The 21,666-nt window shown below is 46.9% G+C and overlaps 2 protein-coding genes across 30 annotated transcripts in view; one reads left to right on the top strand and one right to left on the bottom strand.

The window, feature by feature from the left end:
* TTC19 (tetratricopeptide repeat domain 19) overlaps positions 1 to 16,889 on the top strand; it is a 33,684-nt gene extending 16,795 nt beyond the window's left edge. For 4 of the 8 annotated variants that reach the window (XM_082441082.1, XM_082441081.1, XM_082441083.1 and 1 more), the window contains 3 exons: positions 4,020 to 4,174; positions 5,343 to 5,505; positions 6,064 to 8,591. In XM_082441082.1, coding sequence (XP_082297208.1) covers positions 4,020 to 4,174; positions 5,343 to 5,505; positions 6,064 to 6,197 — 452 coding nt within the window. In that variant the 3' untranslated portion in view covers positions 6,198 to 8,591. Of the gene's footprint in view, positions 1 to 4,019; positions 4,175 to 5,235; positions 5,506 to 6,063; positions 8,592 to 16,542 lie in introns of those variants that run through there. The other 4 variants (XR_014257424.1, XR_014257425.1, XR_014257426.1 and 1 more) reach the window with 4 other exon arrangements.
* NCOR1 (nuclear receptor corepressor 1) overlaps positions 9,396 to 21,666 on the bottom strand; it is a gene marked incomplete at its 3' end in the record, with an annotated part of 145,572 nt that continues 133,301 nt past the window's right edge. For 17 of the 22 annotated variants that reach the window (XM_082441021.1, XM_082441025.1, XM_082441027.1 and 14 more), the window contains 6 exons: positions 19,969 to 20,115; positions 18,220 to 18,362; positions 14,284 to 14,337; positions 13,617 to 13,838; positions 11,084 to 11,263; positions 9,396 to 10,464 (listed from right to left, as the gene is read on the bottom strand). In XM_082441021.1, the coding sequence (XP_082297147.1) occupies positions 10,265 to 10,464; positions 11,084 to 11,263; positions 13,617 to 13,838; positions 14,284 to 14,337; positions 18,220 to 18,362; positions 19,969 to 20,115 (946 nt within the window). Of the gene's footprint in view, positions 10,465 to 11,083; positions 11,264 to 13,616; positions 13,839 to 14,283; positions 14,338 to 18,219; positions 18,363 to 19,968; positions 20,116 to 21,666 lie in introns of those variants that run through there. The other 5 variants (XM_082441023.1, XM_082441009.1, XM_082441010.1 and 2 more) reach the window with 5 other exon arrangements.

Raw genomic sequence — 21,666 nt, 5'->3', positions numbered from 1 at the left:
CGGGGTTCGAGAAATGAGTCTCCAGGCTGGTTTTGTTTGTTTCTTCCAGGCGCTCGGGTCCGAGCCTAAATGGATGGCATAGATCTAGACATCACACTGCGTGTGCACAGGCCTGTGGTACAGCTTTCCCCGCAGTCACTGTTCTCTTCTAGATCCCGGCTTGGCCGTTCAGGCTTCTCTTGCAGCCTCTGGGGAACATCCTGGTTTCATGCAGGGGCTTCACATCTAGTTCTCTGTTCTGCACAAGGTGAAGAATCCAATTCTGGATTCAGAGACACTCAGGCCACCCACAGAACCAACCAGAACTGGGCTTCTCCTGCATCAACACACATGCTTTCCACTTCGGGTTTTAGCTTATTTCTGATTTCTGGCCCTTGGGATTTCCTTCTCTCGGGAACTCAGCTGTACATGTAAAAGGATATTTGTTATAATTTATCTAATATTTGAAGCAGAAGGGTTTTCAGATTATCAGTCATGTTACTGGAACCAAAAACTCCTTCCACTGATCCCATTAGTGGTCTCAGGAAGTGCCGATGGGGTAGTCGGTTAGGTAATGAGAGATTCAGCTTAGCAGAAATTCTAGGATGTTCCTCGAACATGGGTGGCAAACACCTTTAGGTTCAAAGACCCTGTAGACTTTCCTAGATTATTATTGGTGGTGGGTGGGGGAACTAGATGCCTGTGCTCACGTTTTCGTAAATTCGAGATGCTCTTTTTCTTACTGATGGGGAGTCCCTATTCCTGTTTTTCTAAGTGCATATAATTGTTCCAGTAACTTACCAAACTCCTTTTAGTCTGCATTTATGCAAGCCTAATTTGATATACTGATAAGTTAAGTAGACTGAGCCATTCTTGGTATTCCTGGAACAAAAACTGCTTGGTGCATTTATCCTTTGTGCATTTGAGAATTCAGTTTGCTTATATTTTGAGTACAGATTTCTGTGATGAATCTTGTTTGTTTCATAGACTGCTTTTAGGTAGCTCATCTTTTTCTCCTAGGAATAATTTGTGAAAAAGAACTATTTACAACTAAAGTTTGAAGAAATAAGTATGCTTCCCTCCCTCTCAGATTCCAGTAATCCTTTGGGGGAAGCTCTGTATAAACGATCCCAGTTTATTTCTCAGCTGTTATTAGGTTATCTGATTTGTTCTTGTCTAATTTCTAACAGTGTTTATATTAATATTTCAAAGAACCATGTTTTAATTGTTATTAGTTAGAAGAGGAACTCTTTTTGGTACTTTACTAAAGGTATGAACTTTTAACTTGGCAGTGTGCTAAAGGTTTTATTATGGAGTCTTTTTATTTCTCCCTTGGTCCTATTTTTAGAGAAGTATACTGTTTAAAAATTTTTTTCATTTTTTTGTTAGTACGATTTGAATGTGCTATGAATTTAAAATGTATTTTCTTCTTAACAATGACAAAATATTACAGCTAAAATTTTACCTCATCAGTTATTCTTTCTAAAAAGCTTTACTATCTTTTCTGCCATTCTAGTTTAATTTCCATTACGGATATCAGGGGTAATTTTCTACTAGAATTGTCACTTTATTCTTGTACTTTTGAGTTACAGTGTTGAACATATTTTCTAAATGTAAAAAGAGCATGCTTTTGTTAATGTAGAAATATCTAAAGAGAATTATTAACACACATTCCAGAAATATGAGTCAGTAGTCACGTTTGAAACATACAGTTTCCAGAATTGGAATAATTAATTTATACATTGTTTTGTGATAGTTTTGGTATATGGTAAATATTTTTGTTTTTAAATGTTCTCCAAGAACATGGATTTTAGTGTATCTGTATATTCTCAGTCTGTTACAAATAGCTTATCTCCTTGGACCTTTGTTAGTAAGTGAAGAGAGCACAGAGGTTTGTCTGTCTTTACCTGGACCTTTGTCCATTACATTATCTCCCAATAGTGTGGATCTTAAACTCCTCCTGATTTTATAAGCTTTTGCTCAGCATTTTAAAAAGAGTGCTCATAGTGAGATATATTTTTTTGTTTCAACATTTCCTTTTAATAGAGAAATATGGTATCTTTACATGTGGTATTTATTTGGTGCCATCTTACGTTTTGCTTTTTTATATTGGTTATATTTATCCATAAACTTATATATACTTTCTATATTTATAAAAATAATTTTCATCTATATTTTTTGAAAATAAATTTGTAAGGTGATCTATTTAAAACTACTCCTAATTTGATTTTAAGAAAATGATTATCATTACCCTTTGTATATAACTAGGCCAAAGTAATAACTTTGGATTTCTACTTGAAGAAAAACATTTTTTTTTCACTCTTACCTTCAGATATTATTTCAGTAGGTATTCTTATTTGCATTGTTTTATGTAAACTGTCTCATCAATAACTGGTCATACTGTTACTTGGTAACATAGTCTTTAAATTCTCTATCCCATTTGTAAGTTTTCTGAAACTTGGATGATATGGAAGGAAAGGTATTTGGTGTGAATACCTTTGCTGGTAAAGAAACCTGTCTGAACCCTTTCATTTGGGTGTCTAATAATGGTGTTACAGAAGATTATCTGAGGGAACCTCTTTTTCAAGTCCTTTGTGTAAACATTTACTTTCAGCTGAGCTGTTTGCAAAATTTCCTTTGATCTAGTTCATCACCATTGCCACATTTTTTTCTGTCATCTCTCCTGAGTCTTTACTTGTGCAGGTTGCTTTTAGATACTGGTCCCTAGGTCTGTTCTCTGGTTCTTCTCACACGGCATTAGGTGTTTGAAGTTTGTTCTTTTTCAGACGTCGTGTAGTCAATTCTTGCGTGTGTTGGGAGGTGCCATATCATTGCAGCCTTTTACTGTTCTTCAAAAAATGGATTAGCTGTTCTTTAAATTTGGCTCGTGACTTTCCATTTCAGGATTCTGAGTGTCCTCTGGTTCCTTTCTGTATGTATGTAGCTATTTTCATACCTGAAAACTTCTTCATTGGCCCTAGACTTTTTCTTGTTGTTAACTTCTTCTTTGAGTTTATCTTCACCTGGTTCCGCTAAATAATATTAGATTAAAATTTGAAACTAAGTGTGGACTCAGACGTCATTTAATTGGATATTGCAGTATTGTGTTTTATAAGAAATATGTATTTGGTCATTCAGATGACGAAAAATATTTGGTCTTTACTCATAGTTTCCCAAATCCTTGGAATTTCCTAGGTGTTGGGAGTGATTTAAAGTGTCTTTTGTTATGTTAATGAGGTGACTTGGACTGCACCTAAGGATGGGCTGGTTGCAGGTGGAGCCAACCACGAGATGAGAGGGTTGGAACCTTCAGTCTCAGCCCCGACCTCCGGGGTAGGGGAGAGGGACTGGAAAGTGAGTCAGTGGCCAGTGACTGAATCATCTGTAATGAATGAATGAAGCCTCTGTAATGAAGCCGCTATCAGCATCCCAAAGGATGGGGTTTGGGGCGCTGCTGGGGCAGTGGCGCCTGGAGAGGGCAGGGAAGCGCCAGGCCCCTTCCCACACACCTTGCCCTGTGCCTCTTCCATCTGGCTGTTCCCGAGTTACAGCCTTTTATAACCTGGTGATCTAGTCATCTGTGAGCCACTCTCGCTAACTAATTGAACCCGAGGGAGGGAGTCCTGGGGAACCTCTGATTTACAGCCAGTTGTTCACAAGCACAGGTGACGACCCGGACTTGCGTCTGAAATCGGGGGGGGGGGGCGGTGGTTAGCCTGTGGACTCTGGGTGGATGGTGTCAGAATTTACTTGGATTCTTAGATACCCTGCTGGTGACCAACTGCTTGTTGGTGTGGAGACGCTCCACCCCTTCCCCAACACACACAGGTGGGTCCAGGAGCCAGTTTAGATGTTAATCCACCTGAATTGTCACCTTTGTGTAGCAAAGTATAAGGTTAGGAGTACTTCTTTAGTGACATGAAACAATCAGTGTGGGTCTTGGTAATAAGAAAAATGATCAGGGCAGCTTGGCCACGTCTCTGCCTCACTTTCTGCACTGTACTTGTTACATCCCAGCACTGCTCTTATTTCCTTCCTAGTGGAAGAGAAAGCCAACACCCACCTCCTCTTGGGCATGTGCCTAGACAGCTATGCCCGCTACCTTCTGTTCTCCAAGCAGCCATCACAGGCACAAAGGATGTATGAAAAAGCTTTGCAGATTTCTGAAGAAATACTAGGAGAAAGACACCCACAGGTAAGGGAGGAAAACGGAAGGACTGTAAGACAAGGTTTCAGAATCCAGAAATAAGAAATGGGGACAGACAGTCAGCAGGTGGCCCAGGTACATCCCCCTCCTCGTGCCCGACCACCCCTCCCCTGCGCCCAACTGCTTGTTTCTAGAAGGATTTGAGGCTGCTGCTGAGTTACTGGGTCTGCCCAGCAGGGCTTACGTGAGGATTGGTTTGCACAGCACGGTATTTTAGGTACTGAATCTTATGAAAATCTTACGAGGAACAGGTTAACACACGCAGATCCTCACCTCCTGAGCCCCAGTGATAAAATGCCAGGGGAACATAGGGGGAAAAGGACGGTGGGACTGCATTAAACAAAATTAAAAACCACTGACATAGAATTTAAGCACAGCATGCAGAGCCTTCTGTTAGAACGGTAAACACATTGAATTGAAATCATCTGTTTTGTCTTAAGAGGTAAGAAATGGGTCACTTTGTGAATGCTTGGTACCCCCCAGCCTAGGACATGGAAGTTCTAACCGGACTGAACATGCCCCAGGGCTGCGAGCAGACGAGCAGGGCAAGTTGCTGGGCTGTGAATTATCCTCAGGAGTGGGGTTTAGAGGCACCCCTGCACGGGGCAGCGCTGAGAAGAGCGAGCACGACAGACATGGAATTCGAATCACCAGGCGCTAGAACCGGGGCCTGAAGTGGAGGCGGCCGTGAGGCCCGCCGCGCTTAGCGCCACAGCGTTGTGTAGACTCGGTGGGAACTTTTGCAAGAGCAGTGGCGGGCCTCTTCTTCCTGAAGGACAGGAGCGACATCGTAGTACAGTACGGCTCCGAGGCCGGCTTCTCAGGGGTGCTGAACCTTGAACAGAAGGGGATCAGATTCTGTCACTTCTTTTTGCTGTTATTCATTTGCTGCTTCTCCTTTGATAATTAGTTAGCTTCATAAGTAATATTCACCCTGTTACCTAGTGTCTAGATTTGTGTCATTTTCCAGAGGGTCAGGCTGATGCTGTGCAGTGGGAATGATCAATGCACCCGACTTGCTGACGCCCTGACCTTTGCTGGACTGCCAGGCAAGGCGACCCCTTCAGTGTACCCACAGCTCGTCAGACTCCGCGCTGACTCTCGAGCTGTGGAGGTGTTTGCAAGCAGCAGCTGCCTGTGTTTCCCCCGCGTGTAGACCGTCGTGCTGCTGAGCGACCTGGCCACCAGCCTGGATGCGCAGGGCCGCCCCGACGAGGCCTGTGCTCACGCGCAGAGGGCCTCAGACCTGGCGAGGCAGGTGGAGCACCCCGAGCTCCACGTGCTGCTCCGTAACCTGGCTGCGGTGCTGGCGCACGGAGGTGCGGAGCCGGGCGGGCGGGCGGGCGGGCCGGCCTCGGGAGGGGTGCGCGCTGTTGAGGGGGGCAGTGAGGGCAGGACGCTCCCGAACCCACGGGCCAGTGGGGAGAGACGCGGGGGAGCGCCGTCGGGCCCAGCTCACGTCCCGCCTCTCGTCCTGCCCTGCCGGCCTATCAGGCACATCGAGGTGGAAACGTCTGCAGTGGCACCTTATTTCTGTAGTGCTTTACAGGTTTCTAAATGTTGTCTCACGCGCAGCTTAATCTGTTCCTCACGGAGCTCGTGCGACAGGGCACGGCAGCTCGATGGGCATACTCTGCCATTCTGCTCAGAAACCTGCAACGACAGGTCTCTCACCCGAACCACCGTGGGCGAAGGCCTTAGCCACTGGAGTGTGCCAGGAAGGGCTCCGTGAGGTCCCGGGTGTCACGGGGTGAAACGAGGCCGCGTGCCATGAACTAGACTTGTCCCATCACTTGTGCTTTCTCTTCACAATCTCTTTCAGAATCATGGTGAAACATACATTTTCTTTACTCTTCCTTCTCTCCGGGTTATTTTAGAGCGATACGCACAAGCAGAAGAGGTCTACCGGGAAGCGCTGAAGCGAGCAAAGCTGAAGAGAGATGAGGTCTCTGTGCAGCACATCAGGGAGGAGCTGGCCGAGCTGTCACGGAAAAGCAGACCTGTGTCGTAACCTTCCCAAGCTCTAGACCCCTCTTTCTTTGTTGTGGGGAATTTACAGTAACAAACACCTCTCATTCCAGTCCCAGTGGCACCCTAATCAATGGCTTAAATCCTTTGTCCTTGATACTCAAGTCCCCTCAACTGAGCCTTGCTGGGGGACAAGCTGTACACACTGTGTACACTGCTGCGTTTGCTTTGTGAAGAAAACTTGCCCCCCCACCTGACTGATTTTGCTTCTGCAGACGGTGTCGGTTAATGCTTTCCGTTGCAGCAGACGGCTGGCTGGTGAGGTGCTGTCCATGCTGGTCCGAGAATAACTCTAGGTTGAGAGGGGCCAGTTTCCCTCTGGGGTGGGGTCTGCTATTTCAGCCAGGCATCTCTCCCATAAGATTTTTGTCCACTGATTGATTTGCTGCCTTCTCTTATCAATACCTGGCAGACCAGAGCTACCAGTCTCATGGCAAAGGGGGATGACGGTGAGTTATTTTCTGTTATAATCTATCTCCTGAAGCCCAGTGTGGGATTTAATGTGTAAAAAAGTAGTATCTTGGCTTGCCAGCAGCATGAAGTTTTAAAGTGGGAATTAGGCACTTGAAAGTATAGCGCCCATTTGATTATAAATAAAAGCGAACTGTATGTTTTTGTATGTACCATCTGGTTATATACGACTGTGAAAAAAGGAGGGCAAGGAGTGACGACCCCCTGCATCCCTGCTCTGTGAGCATTCACTCCTCTGCAGCCGGTCACGGGTGTCCCCAGGCCCTCTGACCGAGTGGGGCCCTGTAGGCGAAGCGCTGAAACCCTCCCAGTCGTTGTGACGTGTCCCACTGCTGCTGTAGAGGAACCAGTGCCCTGGACCCGAGCTCAGGCTTTTGGAGTTTGGGTCTCAGTATCCTCGTCTGTAGTGAGAGTCTCTCTTAGGCCTGGGAGCATGCATTTGGCGGATGACCTTACCTGGATAGGCCGCTGTGTTGAGAGCTTTATCACACTGCCTCAGAGGAGTATGTAAAGTACACAACACAGGGGGCATCGATGGTGTTTTCATCCCAGCAGTTTTGTGGTTCTTCTAGGTACCACGAAGGAACCCTGTTGTTGCTGGTATGCCGGTGGCGGTGCCGGTGGCAGTGGCGGGGAGGGGTGAGGGTGGGGGGTGGGGGGATAAACTGACAGTTGGGTTCCTGTGTACATACTGGGAGAATCCTTTCATAATAAACTAGACACTCTGCAATAATAGTGTATGTATTCCATAATCTTTGAGTTTCTCATAAAAAAATAATTTACTAAAGAGTTAGTTAATAAAAGTAAAATACAGGGATTAGACTAAAACTATCATCTTAACATTGCGGATGTATCCATCTTCCCACTTTAATCACTCAAGTCTGACTCTGGAGAGACAAACTTTAACTCACGTTGAGTTTCAGTGCAACCAGTCTTCATTTATTAGTGACTTTAAAAAATTGTCAACTACTCACCTTCTGCATTGAGAACGTTTTTACCTTCTCACAGTTGCAGGAGTTACTGAAAGGGAGGTTTTTCGCTCCAGGTTTTACTGAGAATTTCTGAGCCTCCTCAGTGATGCGGCTCCCGGTCCCGGAACACCTGCGGGAGTTTTCAGAAAGCTCCTGTGCACGCGCTGCGGTCACTACAGTTCACTGCACTGAGGCAGCAAAACAAGGAGGACTGGCCTGCCACTGACGGGGCTGAATCCAAAGGTGAACCGTTCACAGTAGTATGAAAACTTGAGCTATCTCACTGGAGCTTTCAGGGCGTGGATAGTTGAAGATAGAATCACCCAGCACACCCACATTCAAGCACGACGCATCTTCTCCTCACGAACACACGGTGGACACCGGCTGGCTGTCACAGTTCTGTGAACCGTAACTTCGTTCTGGGGGCTAAAACAAAGCCACTTGCCAGGCTGTAGCTTCAGAACCCTGGGGTCTCAGCCCGCAGCGTCCCGCCTCGGTTCACAGCTGACTTGGCCAGGTCACGTCACGCCGGGGTGGGCCTCCACCTCCCACACGGTCTGCCCCCTCCGCAGGCCTGCACTCCGTCCTGCCCTTGTTCTGAACCGAGGCGGGACCGTGGGTTTTGTCTCCCGTTGCGGGAATCTCTTCTCCAGGTGGCGGCAGGTGAAGTAAAACAACTTGCACTGTGATGAGGAGGGGTGAGTGGTCAACAGCCGCTCCCTTTGGGTCCTGAGTGGAGCTGCACAGGTGACGCACAGGGCTCTGATCTGACGTGTTCTCAAGAACTAGTCATAGAAAAATACCAGCATCATCTCTTTGGGACTGTTGACAAATAATTAAAATCTAAAATATTACTAGTACCTAAACAAAATTTTAAGCAAAAACCTTAAGTTACTGTTTTTCATTCACATTAAAACTTTTTATGTATTTATAAAGTCGTACCAGCTTTCCAGGTAGTAGGGATTTGACCACTACACCTGATCTAAAGCTTACTTTGAGGACCTCAAGCATACGCAGGTGTACAGTTCCCTTGGCTTCAGACTAGTGTCGGTCTGTGGCCCTGTCTTTGTTGCTTATTTAACCGTGTGGGCAATGAATGTACTGAACCTGCATCCACATCTATAAAAAGGGGACAAGGTCCCCTCCACTACAGAGGAGGCGCTTAGTCAGTGGTTGTCGGACACCTGCTGTCTTTAGAGGCTTGATTACTTTTGCTGAAAAGCTCAGGTCTACTTAAGAGTCTATAAAGTGCTAGTTTTTATCATCCTGAGAGACCTCTATCTCGGTGGCATTCCCCGAAAACCATTAGCATCCGTGTGCTACAGAAGGATGCTTCAATGCTATGTTAAAGTTGTATGAAAAAAAATGTTTAATTCAACAAGCAATTATTATTGAAGGGTAAGACTGATCCTCTAGTACCATAATGGGTTTAAAATTCAGTCTTTTAAGTTATTTGCTTCTTGAGAGTCAGTGAAATAAAAACATCTGGCAAACTCTTGCCCACAAGGAGTCAAAGTGAACGTAAGCACAGGGTGGCACGAAGGGGAAGGACCGGCTGCTCCCCACGAGAGCTCAGGACGTGCGGCACGAAGCAAACCTGAAACGCTGAGGCTCTGCACAGACGGTAACCTTCTGACTCCACCACTAACAGATGGCAAACTAAAGGAAAGTGTACGTTTTTCCTCGGAAACCTGAGACACCAAAAGCCTTAAATCACAAATAATCTACTGTAGCTAATGGACAGGGCAGTCAGATTTATTTCAAAACAAAAGCTTTGTTGGGCTGCATCAAATGCAGGAGAAAAGGAGTTCTTGGGCGTGGTTAATTACCAGTGTGCATAACAGTGAGGTATGCCTCAAATAAGCCTTTTAAAACGTTAAAAACTGAACTATAACAATACCCATGCAGTACTATTTTTTCAGTGCTTCTAATTTTAAAAAAATTAAAGCCTGCACTGGAAATTTACAGTATGGCAGAATTTTGTTTCTCCTTTTGACCCTAATATGTTAACGTACAGATTTTATGACAGGGTCTGTGTTAAAAATCTAAACATATGTCACAAGATTTTAAACATCACTGGGAATCTGAGTTTGGAGGAAACAAAATTGGATAAAAGTACAATGCCCGTGACAGCCAACATTGTATAACTGGGCTGTATGAGGTTGTTTAGAAGGCAAAGGTTAAAAAGACGAGATTTTTAAAAATTACCCCCCGAGTTGATGCGCTGAGTTGAATATAAGTACACGAGATACTAGAGCGAGGGGAAACACTGCAAAAAGGTCATCTATTTACAGAAGAGTGATTTAAAGACATTCTTTACAAACAGATGTAAGAACAGGAATTATCCACTTTTTAAAAACTCTACATTCCAATCCTCCACTATTATAATAATCCACTGAACTGCCTATATCAGGGCAGCCTTTTCCCCTCATTTGACTCTTGAAATAAACTTCCATCATTTCGTCGTCGTCTGTGGCCCAGGCTCTCCTGAAAAGTCTCTGGGCACAAGTCCTAGGAGGGCAGGCTTTTGGCCTGCAATTAAAACTGAAACCACCAGAAACTAGAGCCCCTCCCCCGCCCGGGGGGCCCCGGGACCCCTTCCCGCAGGTCAGTCGCTGTCGGACAGCGTCTCATACTGCGCGGAGAGCAGCGGGGCCGGCTCCCGATCCCAGATCCTGCTCGGCTGGTGAGGGGCGGCGGGGCTGGCGGAGGCGGGCGCGCAGGCGACGGGCGCGCAGGCGACGGGCGCGGGGGGCGTGCCGCTGAGCATCCGCATGGTCAGGGGGTTGTAGGGGAACTGCGTCGAGCCTGCGGGAGGAGGGGGAGGTTATGCGCGCTCGGCCTCCGCTCCGGACGGTGGAGCCCCCTCACGAGGCCCTGACGTCGGCCGCGTTCGAAGCCGCGCGCACCAAGGCCCCGACGTCGGCCGCGTTCGAAGCCGCGCACCAAGGCCCCGACGTCGGCCGCGTTCCAAGCCGCGCGCACCAAGGCCCCGACGTCGGCCGCGTTCCAAGCCGCGCGCACCAAGGCCCTGACGTCGGCCGCGTTCGAAGCCGCGCGCACCAAGGCCCCGACGTCGGCCGCGTTCGAAGCCGCGCGCTAACCAAGGCCCTGACGTCGGCCGCGTTCGAAGCCGCGCGCTAACCAAGGCCCTGACGTCGGCCGCGTTCGAAGCCGCGCGCACCAAGGCCCTGACGTCGGCCGCCTTCGAAGCCGCGCGCACCAAGGCCCTGACGTCGGCCGCGTTCCAAGCCGCGCGCACCAAGGCCCTGACGTCGGCCGCGTTCCAAGCCGCGCGCACCAAGGCCCTGACGTCGGCCGCGTTCGAAGCCGCGCGCTAACCAAGGCCCCGACGTCGGCCGCGTTCGAAGCCGCGCGCACCAAGGCCCTGACATCGGCCGCTTTCAGACTCCCAGCAGCTCCTCACCTGTCGAGGAGGGCCTGTCCTCCCAGGCCCAGCCTGGCGTCTGCCTGTGGTAATCGCCTTCTGAGTGCACAGAGGAGGCCGAGGAGGGCCGTTCAGCTCCCAAGTAGCCTTGCCCCGGGATAGGAGATTTCGATTTTCTGCTGTTTGACTTGCTGATCAGCTTTGGTTTGCAAACTCCTCCTAAAAGTGAAATAAATTATTACTGCTGATATTTAGTAATTATGTTCTCAACTTTAAAATCTACCAAAATGCTGATGATTATCTAATGCTAAGTGAAGGAAGCAAAATGGTAGCATGAAGAATCCAAATCCTAGGGCCTCATGAAGTAAAAAAGTAATACTTAAGAGAAAGCCAGAATTTACTTATAGCAGCTAAAGTCAAAAAGGGGTATGTCCTCATGCCATAAACTCAGAAACATGTAATGAAGGAACTAGCATTTCTGGAACATCATTTCTTTCTCGGCCTTGGAGCACAGAAACTGCTTAAGGAAATGAAAGCTGCCTGACAAACATCTTAAATCCTCAACTTTCTCCTCCCCCACCAGTTTACAGAGGAGGAAGAAAACTGTAGAACAGAAGCCCCTTCAGGGCACTACTGGACCTCAGCAGAGCCTGACAAGTCAAGGTGGCCCTTTCTGCTTCTCCAGGCTGTACAGCTGATGAACTCAGCAGAAGTTCGCAGGAGTGGGAAGCCCCAAGTGGGCTCTAGAACAAAACGTTAAAAAGATCTCAGAGGAGATGAGAGTCCAGGTCACCAGCACTTGTCTTCCTCAGCCCGAGCAGAACAGTTTCGCCCTGCCCCCAGTCCTCCGAGGCATAGAAAAAGGGAACAGGAAGCAACTTTGACCCCTCCAACTATCTGGAAAAAGAAGAAATGCAAATCCTTGATGATAAGGAAGAGAATATAATAAAGAAATGGGCGGGGGCGGGGGCGGGGGCAGGGAAGGTGATTCAAACACTGGAGAAAACTTCAGAATACATGAGGCCAGTTTAAGAAAGAAGCTCAAAGAATAGATAACCAAAATGAAAGGGGCGAAAGGGTTTAGGAAACAAAAGACAGACAGCAAGGGTCAGAATAGACACGAGGGAAAGGGAATTATTAGTGCAAAGGAAAAATCTGAGAGACTCGCAGTAAAAGCAACAAAAAGATCAAGATGACTAAAATAATTAGAAGGTTAACAGATACAGAGGACAAAGACTATCCAGCAAAAAGGTAACTGTTTCTGAAATGGAGGGCCCCAAAAAGAAGGAGAAAATAACTGAGAGGAACATTGGATAGAACGTTTCCCTGAATGCAGAAACCAACCTGAAGGGGCAAACGCCCTCCTGTGATCAGGAGATCTGATACAGGATGGGGAACACTAACACACGCATGATACATTTATCGAAATCGAGGGAAAAAAAGGATTCTTTGGGCAGAGAGTCACCACCAAAAAAAGGTGGGGGCGCGGGAGACATCTGGTCTTATTTTTTATACAACAATGAATGCCAGAAAAAAACCTAACAGTGTCTACGGGATGTTTTGAGAAAAGTACGTGCTGCGTATTATGACCTGCCAAACCGCCGTCTCAAACATAAAGGCAGCAAGAAGACACTGTCGCGCGTGCACCTCAGGATACAGCAGCCTTTTGGAGAAAACGGTGTGAAAACTTTCCCAGAAAGAAACACCATAATAGAAAGATTATGTAACCAGGATAACTGTAATTGTGTAAGTCACCAATACTACAACCTTAAAACACACACACTTAAAATCAGTAAAAATCGGAAGGTTAGAGCAGAGATGGGAGACAGTGGCTCATCTTTTAGAGCAGGAAGTAAATTCATATTGTCCTAAAATTAACATATATATGTAAAAATAAATAACTAAAACCCCTAATCTCGTTTTCTTAACCTTAGTGAGATCGTTTGTTTGACCATAACAGGAAAATAAACTAAACTTGAAATGTTGCTGACCTTCAGGTAGTTTTTAAGGTATAAAAGATATTCTCAAAAGATTAAGAAGAAAGGTTATATATACATATATAAAGAGTAGAGTCCTGGTTTTTGTGTGCTTGCTTTTAATAGGATGCATAAATTTATCTCATTCCAATAAGCTGTCCTTTTATGTAAACAACAACACTAGACGACGTGATCTGGTTTTTTTCTCTTACCCTTTTCTGTGGCTTAAAATTCTTCTATACTGAGCCTGTCATTTTTATTACAATAGTAAGTTACTTTGATTCAAAAGCAGAATATGAAATTGCACTTGTATTACAATTACAGTGTATGTATACAGATAAGGACTAGATGCAAGCAAAAATAAACACTGATATGCTGGAGGGTAACTTTCTGGGTAAAAATTTTCATCCTTTTAAATTTCATATTACTAACATGTCTGAGCAGGTTAAAAAAAAGACTTGGTTTAAGTAACTGAAACCTTCAGAGGTGACTCTGAGCACATAAGTGAAATCTCTTAGTGATCCGTTAGAACTTGGGGTATAAATTGGCTTTTTCTTGGGAAAGGCGGCAGAAGAGCACGGAAATGAGCCCTTTACCTGAATGAGGTGACGGGTCCCCTTCCTCTCTCCGGGCCTCACCGCTGGTCACCACAGAGGTGCCGGCGCCACCAGGCACCCCCCCCAGGGGCTGGGGCATGGCGACCCCGTGGTCCTCCACTTTGTCTTCAAAGCTCCCCATGAGCGCCTTCCGGATGATGTCCTCCAGCCCGAGGTTGCTGGCAGGGTCAGCAAAGGAATGACCTCGGGAGCTCACGGAGCCTGCAAAAGACGAGCACGACGCGTCTGCCTGATTCCGAGGGCAGGTCGGGAGACAGGAGCCCCCCCAGGACACGCAGCACCTGGCCAGGTGCCTACAACACAGAGCCCCCACGGAGGCCGGCTAAGTCCAGCGAGCGCAACTCACAGGCAATGTGTTTTTCTTTGTTAAATCAGGCACCCACTTGTGTGAGAGTTACGTGACGACGGCTTTCTTCCCTTTTTAGCTCTTTAATAGTTTTGACTCTCTTTCTTCATTTATCTTTTCAACAAGTACTTACTGAATCTCAACTCATTATTTAACGCCATTGACTCCCTCCCTCCCTGACTAAATGATGAGCTTTCCTGGAGCAGTTTCCTGTATGCAGTCGGTATTCAATACCTATTTGCTGGACTGACTGCTACTGTACCAGTTTCCCATTGGCAAACAATGTCTTTTGAATCTTACCTGAGGTGGTGACTGCCGGCAGGTTAAAGATCTCAGTTCCTGGCTGAGCAGCTGCTGTATTTAAACAAACATTCAAGTTAACTGAGATGTGATAATCACATACATCGAAAGAGATAAAGTCTCAAAAAAAAAAAATCCTGCAATAAAACTAACCATTTTATTTTCCATGATCTCAACTTTATTTTTCACCCATTAAGTGAAGATAAAGTGAAAGAAATAATTTTTTTTTTTTTTTAAAGAAATCAGAAAGTAAGAAATCAGAACAGGAGTACAATATAGCCCAGGAAGGAAAGGAACTTTTGCAGTGCTGGAGAAACACACAGAGGGAAAAGCTGCCCTCAGAACAGGAACCCAGGCTCGCCGGGGAAGAGACGGTGACACTTAAGGAGACCCTGCGAGTATCCGAGTTTGAGATTAGACCCGGGGGAAAGACGCCCCGTGAACGGCATGAACACGGCCGCGTGTGTCCCTGCTGTGGTTACCTGGAGACTATTTTTTTGATCCCAGGATGAGAGAAAGATTCTGCCTGTTGATTCTGTTCATTCCTGCTAACTGTGCACTTTGTCATTTGCTCAGTTTGAATGACAGCAGCTGGGACAACCTGGGAGCTACTTGTAAAGCACTGTGCCAGAAATAGAAGGAATCTGGGAACATAAACGGTGTTTTCATCACGTCTTCCAGCTCAATGCTGAGACTTTTAAAGACACAGAATGTAGGATGTCAGTCGGTGGCTGTAAACGAGCGGTGTCCCAGGGAAGAATGTGTGGTTTTGGGCAAGACCCCAGAAGGGGGCCCGTCCGTGCAGATGGGGAGCGCGCGGGAGCCCAGACGCTGACTCCTGGGGTCAGGGAGCACTGCCCGGGCGGGAGGAGGAAGCTCCGGGAAGACTGCACGGCAGGGACGACGCGGCCCAGGCTCCTCCCTTACAGGTCAGGGAGTGGCAGATGAACTGAACTTGAAACGGCACAGGGTGGAAGGGCCAGCCTGGTAGTTACCACAAAACCTGGGGAATAGGACTCATTCATTTCACAAATACTTACTGAGCGATTATTTGGCTGAGTAATAAAATCACCTTCAAAATAAAATCACCTTCATTTTGATCAAAAATGGTCATATGAAGACAATTTCGTATTGTTCAACCAACGATAACACTAAGATACTGAACTTAAAATACACCCCTTCCTTCACCTGTGGAGCTCACAGGTCAGCGGGGTACTTTCTGAGGCCATCAGGTCAGAATCACCTGGGGAGCTTAGTAAAGTGCCGGTTTCTGAGATTCCTGCAGCCCCGCAGGCACGTGTTTTAACAAGCCCTCCAGGTGACTGTGATGGGTAGTGAAGGTTGAGGGCCCCTGGTGTAAGACAGATGGGCAGACTTATGAGAGGACATGGTAATTACTCAGAAATGAGGGAAACGCAGACAGGCACTCAGGAGCTGTTGAGGCTGACGTGACAGTAGGAGGAAGTAGCATCGGGGTGAAGACCACGGACAGGACCCGGGGAGAGCGATTTGTGGGGCCTCGGGAGGGAACCGTGGAGGAGGAGGGGGAGGAACAGAGGTCTGTGTGTGGAGAGCTAGTGTGGGAAGTCATTTTAGACATTTAAGGAGCCAGTAAGACATTCAAGAAGCAATGAGGGCAGCAAAGATCTGTAAGTAGAGCTTAGCACAAAAAGCTGAACTCCAGATACAAGTTTGGGAGTTTTCAGCACACAGTGCAAACCGCTAGAGTGGATGAAATGACTCAGAGTACAGTGCAAGGGGAGAAACTGGAAAACCAGCATCCAAGGGCCAGGCAAAGCAAGACCTAGCTTCTAAGGAGACACAAGAAATGGTCAAAGAAGTGGAGGAAAAAACAGGAGAAAGCAGTACCTGAAAGCCAAGAGAAGAAAGTATTTCTGGAAGAGGGAAGTGGGTCGGTCACTAATGTCAACAGCGGCAGAGAGATCGGATAAAGTATGTTTTAAAGCATTACGTTTTTTGCAGAGTAAAGGCACTGATGTCCTCGGTGGGAGCCCTGAGGTGAAGTGAAGCTGCCTTGGTTGGCCAGGGCTTGGATTTCTCAGTTCTACTTCCTGGTGAGAACCCAATGTGCCTGGGGTCTCACAAGCCCACTGGTTCCTTAGTACAGCCCCTTAATTGTCCCTTTCCACAATCAGAAATCCCAAACTAAAGCAAATTTTGTTAGTACCTGCCTTACGACCTTAATAAAATTCATCTTCTGTTACAGTTAGACACTTGTTCCATTACACATTTTCACAGAGTAGAGGCCACCTGTCACTGTAAAAGCACCCAACAGAGCACCTCGCTCGATAAATGATTACTGAATGGACGGATGGCCGAGCCGCCGCCGCCTAAGGACAATGGAGAACATTAGAAGAGAGAAGGAAACCATCAAGTAGGCTTCTTCGACTCATACATGGCATTTTCCTACCAAGAAGAATTTCTTCCCGAAGAAGAAGAAAGAAAGACTATCTGTAAGCCTGAGGACAACCCTGGTCAGCCTTCTGAAGTATTTCTTTTAGACGGTTTGTTGCCATTTAAAAAGTGAATCTAGTCATCAAGAGCTAGAGTAACTACGCAAACAACAAGTGGCACTGCGCTCCTCTTTTTTCTCTGGGACATTTGGCCTTTATTAATCACACAGTGTCACAGATCCAAACACACCTCCACCTGGCAGTTTACAGCAGGCAGCCCAGAAATAAAGCAGACTGTAGGAGGCCGGGATTCTACGGGGCATCCCACACAGCGTCTGCTTCGCTGGACACACGTGAGGAAAGGACCACGAGTCAGCCTGGGTGATGGCACGAGTGCTGAAAACAGCGGGCACGTGCACATCCACCCTAAGGAAAGGCTTGGACGCCCCAGAGCTCTATCCCAGTGGACATTTACCAGCGGCCTGGGTGAGGATGCCGAGCGCAGAACCACTGGAAGCATGGACTCCGGAGCTGGAATTCCTGAGTCTGAACCACAGCCCAAGTCACTGGTTATGTAACTTGCAACAGTTACGAAACCCGAGTCTCAGCTTCCTCATCTACAAAGCGGAGGTGAGTCCAGCACGTGGTGTGTAGGCTTTGTTATGAAGATGACAGGAGTCTATATACGTTCCCGCTTGGAACGGTGCCTGGAACCCAGCAGTGCTGCACGTGGAGCTGCGGCGGCTGCCGCTCCTCATGCTGGCACCGTCCTAGCTGGCGGGTTTAGCAGATTCGCACGCCACCCACAAAGACACCGGCAGCGCAGAAAAGGAGCCAGCACAGAGGGCCTCGTCCCATGCTCGGCGCGGGGCACACAGAAGGACAGCAAGGGGAGGCTCAAGGGCAGCTCATCTCAGGAGGCCTGCTATCTGTACCGACATTAAGTGCATTGGAACTTAACAGCACATAGGTTGTCAAAAAACCCTAATACGACCCCAGACCCCCTTACAATGATGAATGTGGTGTGGGTCCTACCACGGTACTCAGAACCTACTGAAAGGCTAAGCCGAATAAAGCGTTTTTCGTGAAGAACACTTGGGATGGCAGGAATGCTCAGAACCAGGCCACCTGATGGACAACCACTGAATCTGGGGTGCGTGTAAAGAAAAGACTGGAAGGGCACAACCTGTCTGCAGACAGCTGAGATGGCCCGCACGGAGGAAACTCAGACCAGGGCAGAAAACACTGGAGGGCTAATCCCGCCCCACATGAGAAACAAACGTCCTAGACCCGGCACTTGTTCCAAGAGAAAATGGAGGGCTGCGGAAAGAGGCAAGTGCCTGCTCCCTAACAGGAAATCCTCTCATGCCCACAGACATTTGGGAAGGAGCTTCAGGATCCGCTGTGCTTGGACAGATGCCTGTAAGAGCCTTCGAACTCAAGGATTACACGAGAGGCAACACTGGAGATACCATTATTAATGCATATTTTATTGGGGGTTCATGAAAGAAATCCCACTTACCCATATCAGAGTCACCTCCACCAGAGGAGTTCAACTTACGAAAGATCTCCTGCTTCTTTGATTTAACCATGGGTGAGGTGTTTTCCAGCTTGGTGAAGAATGAAGGCAAGTAGCTTATACTCCCTGGTGATCGGGAATCATTCCTGTCACGGACAGTTACGTGTGTTACCATCGTGCACTCCTACCCCGCCCATGCTAGTACCAGTCCCAGAGTCCCTCCCCGTCTGTCTGTGCTGACAGCCTAAGGACAGTGTGTGACCAAAAGCCAGTGAGGACATCACATCTGAGGACCCAAAGATGACATCAGAAAATGAGGGCTGGAATAGAGATAATCTAGAACCAAGATTCCTAACAAAGAGCGAATGGACATTAATGGGAACGCTCGTCACGGTTCTGTCTGCCCAACAGCACAGGCACTGGTGTATTTAGGGTTACTATGTAAGCTGGGAACTATTCTACTAGCAGAATTACTTTGAAGTACAATAAAGTTGTAACTACTAGCACACCTGCCTATAAAATGTGAGCAAGCACTCACACCTAAGCAACAATTAGACTTGAAGAGAATAGCTACAATGTAGAAAAAAATTACCTATTTACTAGAATCTTTTCAAGCCTGCAACCAGATGAGCTGAGTTTCACATAAAGACTTCCGTTCATATTTCATCGGCAGCTTCCTATACTAACACATTTAGAAAAACAAGTTTCCTCTACCAGTGCAGGACTACCCAGGATCTAACTAGTGCCAGAGACAGTAACAGAGAACATATGGAAAGGTGCTGATAATTTAATCTGGTCCATCGCTCAAACATGAGAACACCTACTGTATCCAAGGAAGACAAAGAAAAATGACTAAGACGTGGTCTCTGTCCTCAGAAAACTCACAAGCTTAGGGGAAAACATGTAAACGTATAATTAAATTTAACATCATTCCCTTTCCAAAAATGGATTTCGTCCTCATTTCCTTGAAAGGTACGAACCTCTATTTGGTTGCCTATTAGTATATACAGTAAGTAAATAACTATGACACATTGTTAAGAAATGCACCAACGGTTTGGAGTGAGACAGACCTTGGTCTAAAGCTGGACACCCTCTCTATTTGATCACCAGCAAATCAGAGCATCAGGGGAGGGTGTTCCACACCAAGAAAACAGCACGAGTTCAGATGAGGGAAGTCAGGGCACAGGGAGGGAAGCGTGAGGGCGGAGCGGCAAGCGGGCTGAGGAGCGTGCACCTGGCCACAGAGAAGTTCAGTGCCACGCTCGTGACCGAGTAAGTGCTGAGTCCACCTGAGCTCTAGACAGATCGCTGGTGGAAGTGGACCAGGCAGGGGCCAAGTCAAAGGCGTCTAAACCAAATGGGAATAAGAATCTAATAATTCCTAGGGTTGGGTTAGGGTCAGAAACTGCGAAGAGAACACACGGCAAGCAGCCCAGCCCAGGGGCTCACTGTGACCCCCCCTTCCACTCACAGCCCAGTCGCCGGGTGCCTGGCAAGCACTCAAGTGGGGTTCAGCGACCACACAGACAGAAAGCTTTTAAAAATAAGATCTAGGACGACTTAACTTCAAGAAGAATAATGAACAGTTATGTTCTATGACCTATTTAAATATTACAATTTTTTCATTAAAATCCACTGGCATTAGGTCACTAGGAAAACAGAAACAAAACGATCCTCCTGACACATGACCCGGAAGAGGGAAAACGCGCTGACTTCAGGAAAACGAAAGGCATGCAGCGCGCGCACAGGCACCTCTGCTCCGCGGGCTCGGCTCCGCGCTGGGCCAGGAGCAGCACGCTGTCCTGCTTCTCGTGCACGACCGGAACCTGGGGTGGGGAGATGGGCTCGTACGGCTCGCTAGAGACGTGACTCCTCTCTGGGGACTTTCCAGGCCTGATACTGGAACATACAAAACATTAGACAGTCTTCCCAGGGCTCACCTGTGGCTTACCCTGAACAGGAACTGGTTACCTCATTACTTCAGTCATTTCAAGGACCAGAAGTTGGCAATACGTATCAGAAAAAAGTGGCCTCATATACTCACTCTGTACCTAGTTATTCTGAAAAAGTCTGTTACTGTTGCTTCGTCCAGGCACACGGAGTCGCATGACAGACGGTGCCGGGGACGGGCTGCAGCCCGAGCTCTGTGGGGAGGTCACTGCCCAGCACCGGACCCCTCCTGCCCCTGGCCAGCTACTCCGCTGAGCCCTCCAGGGTCTTGTTGCTGATTTCGAGCCACGACCTACCAGGTTACTTCCCCATTAAGTTAAAAGACAAAGGATTTGAGTGCCACACTGACACCTGCAATTTAATGTTCTTCCTCTGGACACCATGTTGTAAGGATGGTGTGAGATAAACACTCTTTGGGCCCAAAAAAGTTTTTGGCTTAGTGACTGTACATATTAAAAGCCATCTGTGACCTTTAATATCTGCTTTTATTACTATTATAGATAAGTATAATTATATATATGTATTATTTGTCATTTCTTTCCCCGATCTCACCCCATCCAATTCTTAGAGGTGGCCATTTTGACCATTTTTCTTTTAGTTCTTTGGTGGTCACCTCTAAATCATCTAAATAGTCAATCTTATACCTTTCTTGATGTATCAGAACTTGAAACAGTATCTATCAGTTTCCTTCCATGAAAGATGAAGAGCTTGACTACCTTCTCTATGTCGTTGCCCATTTTATTTTAATCTGTAGTTTGTCTACTTTAACTGTACACGTAGCATACTCAGCCATTTTTATGTGATTTACAGCATTTACATTCTGTTCTAAAACTCTAGAAAAACTCCTCTGTGTTTTGCTCATAGATTGAAAGATCAGTTAATGGTGTTTTACAACACTATGGATTTTGTAAACATTTTAAACTGTAAAACCAGGTAATCCGACTAAAACCAATGAAAGAAATGTAACGTTCCTCATTCAAATGTACAGGTGTAGTGATGCAGAAATTACAAGTCAAAAGGATTCTTATCAAAAATGCCATCAACTGCTCAAAATCTACGTAGTACTTCGTATCAAGAATGTACCATGGGGCTTCCCTGGTGGCGCAGCGGTTGAGAATCTGCCTGCCAATGCAGGGGACACGGGTTCGAGCCCTGGTCTGGGAAGATCCCACATGCCGCAGAGCAACTAAGCGCGTGAGCCACAACTACTGAGCCTGCGCGTCTGGAGCCTGTGCTCCGCAACGAGAGAGGCTGCGACAGTGAAAGGCCCGCGCACCACGATGAAGAGTGGCCCCCGCTTGCCGCAACTAGAGAAAGCCCTCGCACAGAAACGAAGACCCAACACAGCCAAAAATAAATAAATAAATAAATAAAAATAAAAAATAAAAAAAGAATGTACCATGAATGACTCTGCTATACCTTTCTGTTCTTCTTTGATAACAAGTTCTCTTGTTTTTTTTGTTTTTTGTTAAAAGAGAATGGGTTTTCATCTTATCTTTA

The sequence above is a fragment of the Balaenoptera physalus genome (assembly GCF_965194825.1).
Source record: "Balaenoptera physalus genome assembly, chromosome: 20".
Classification (NCBI taxonomy): Eukaryota; Metazoa; Chordata; class Mammalia; order Artiodactyla; family Balaenopteridae; genus Balaenoptera; species Balaenoptera physalus.
This window is presented reverse-complemented; position numbering and strand designations above follow the sequence as displayed.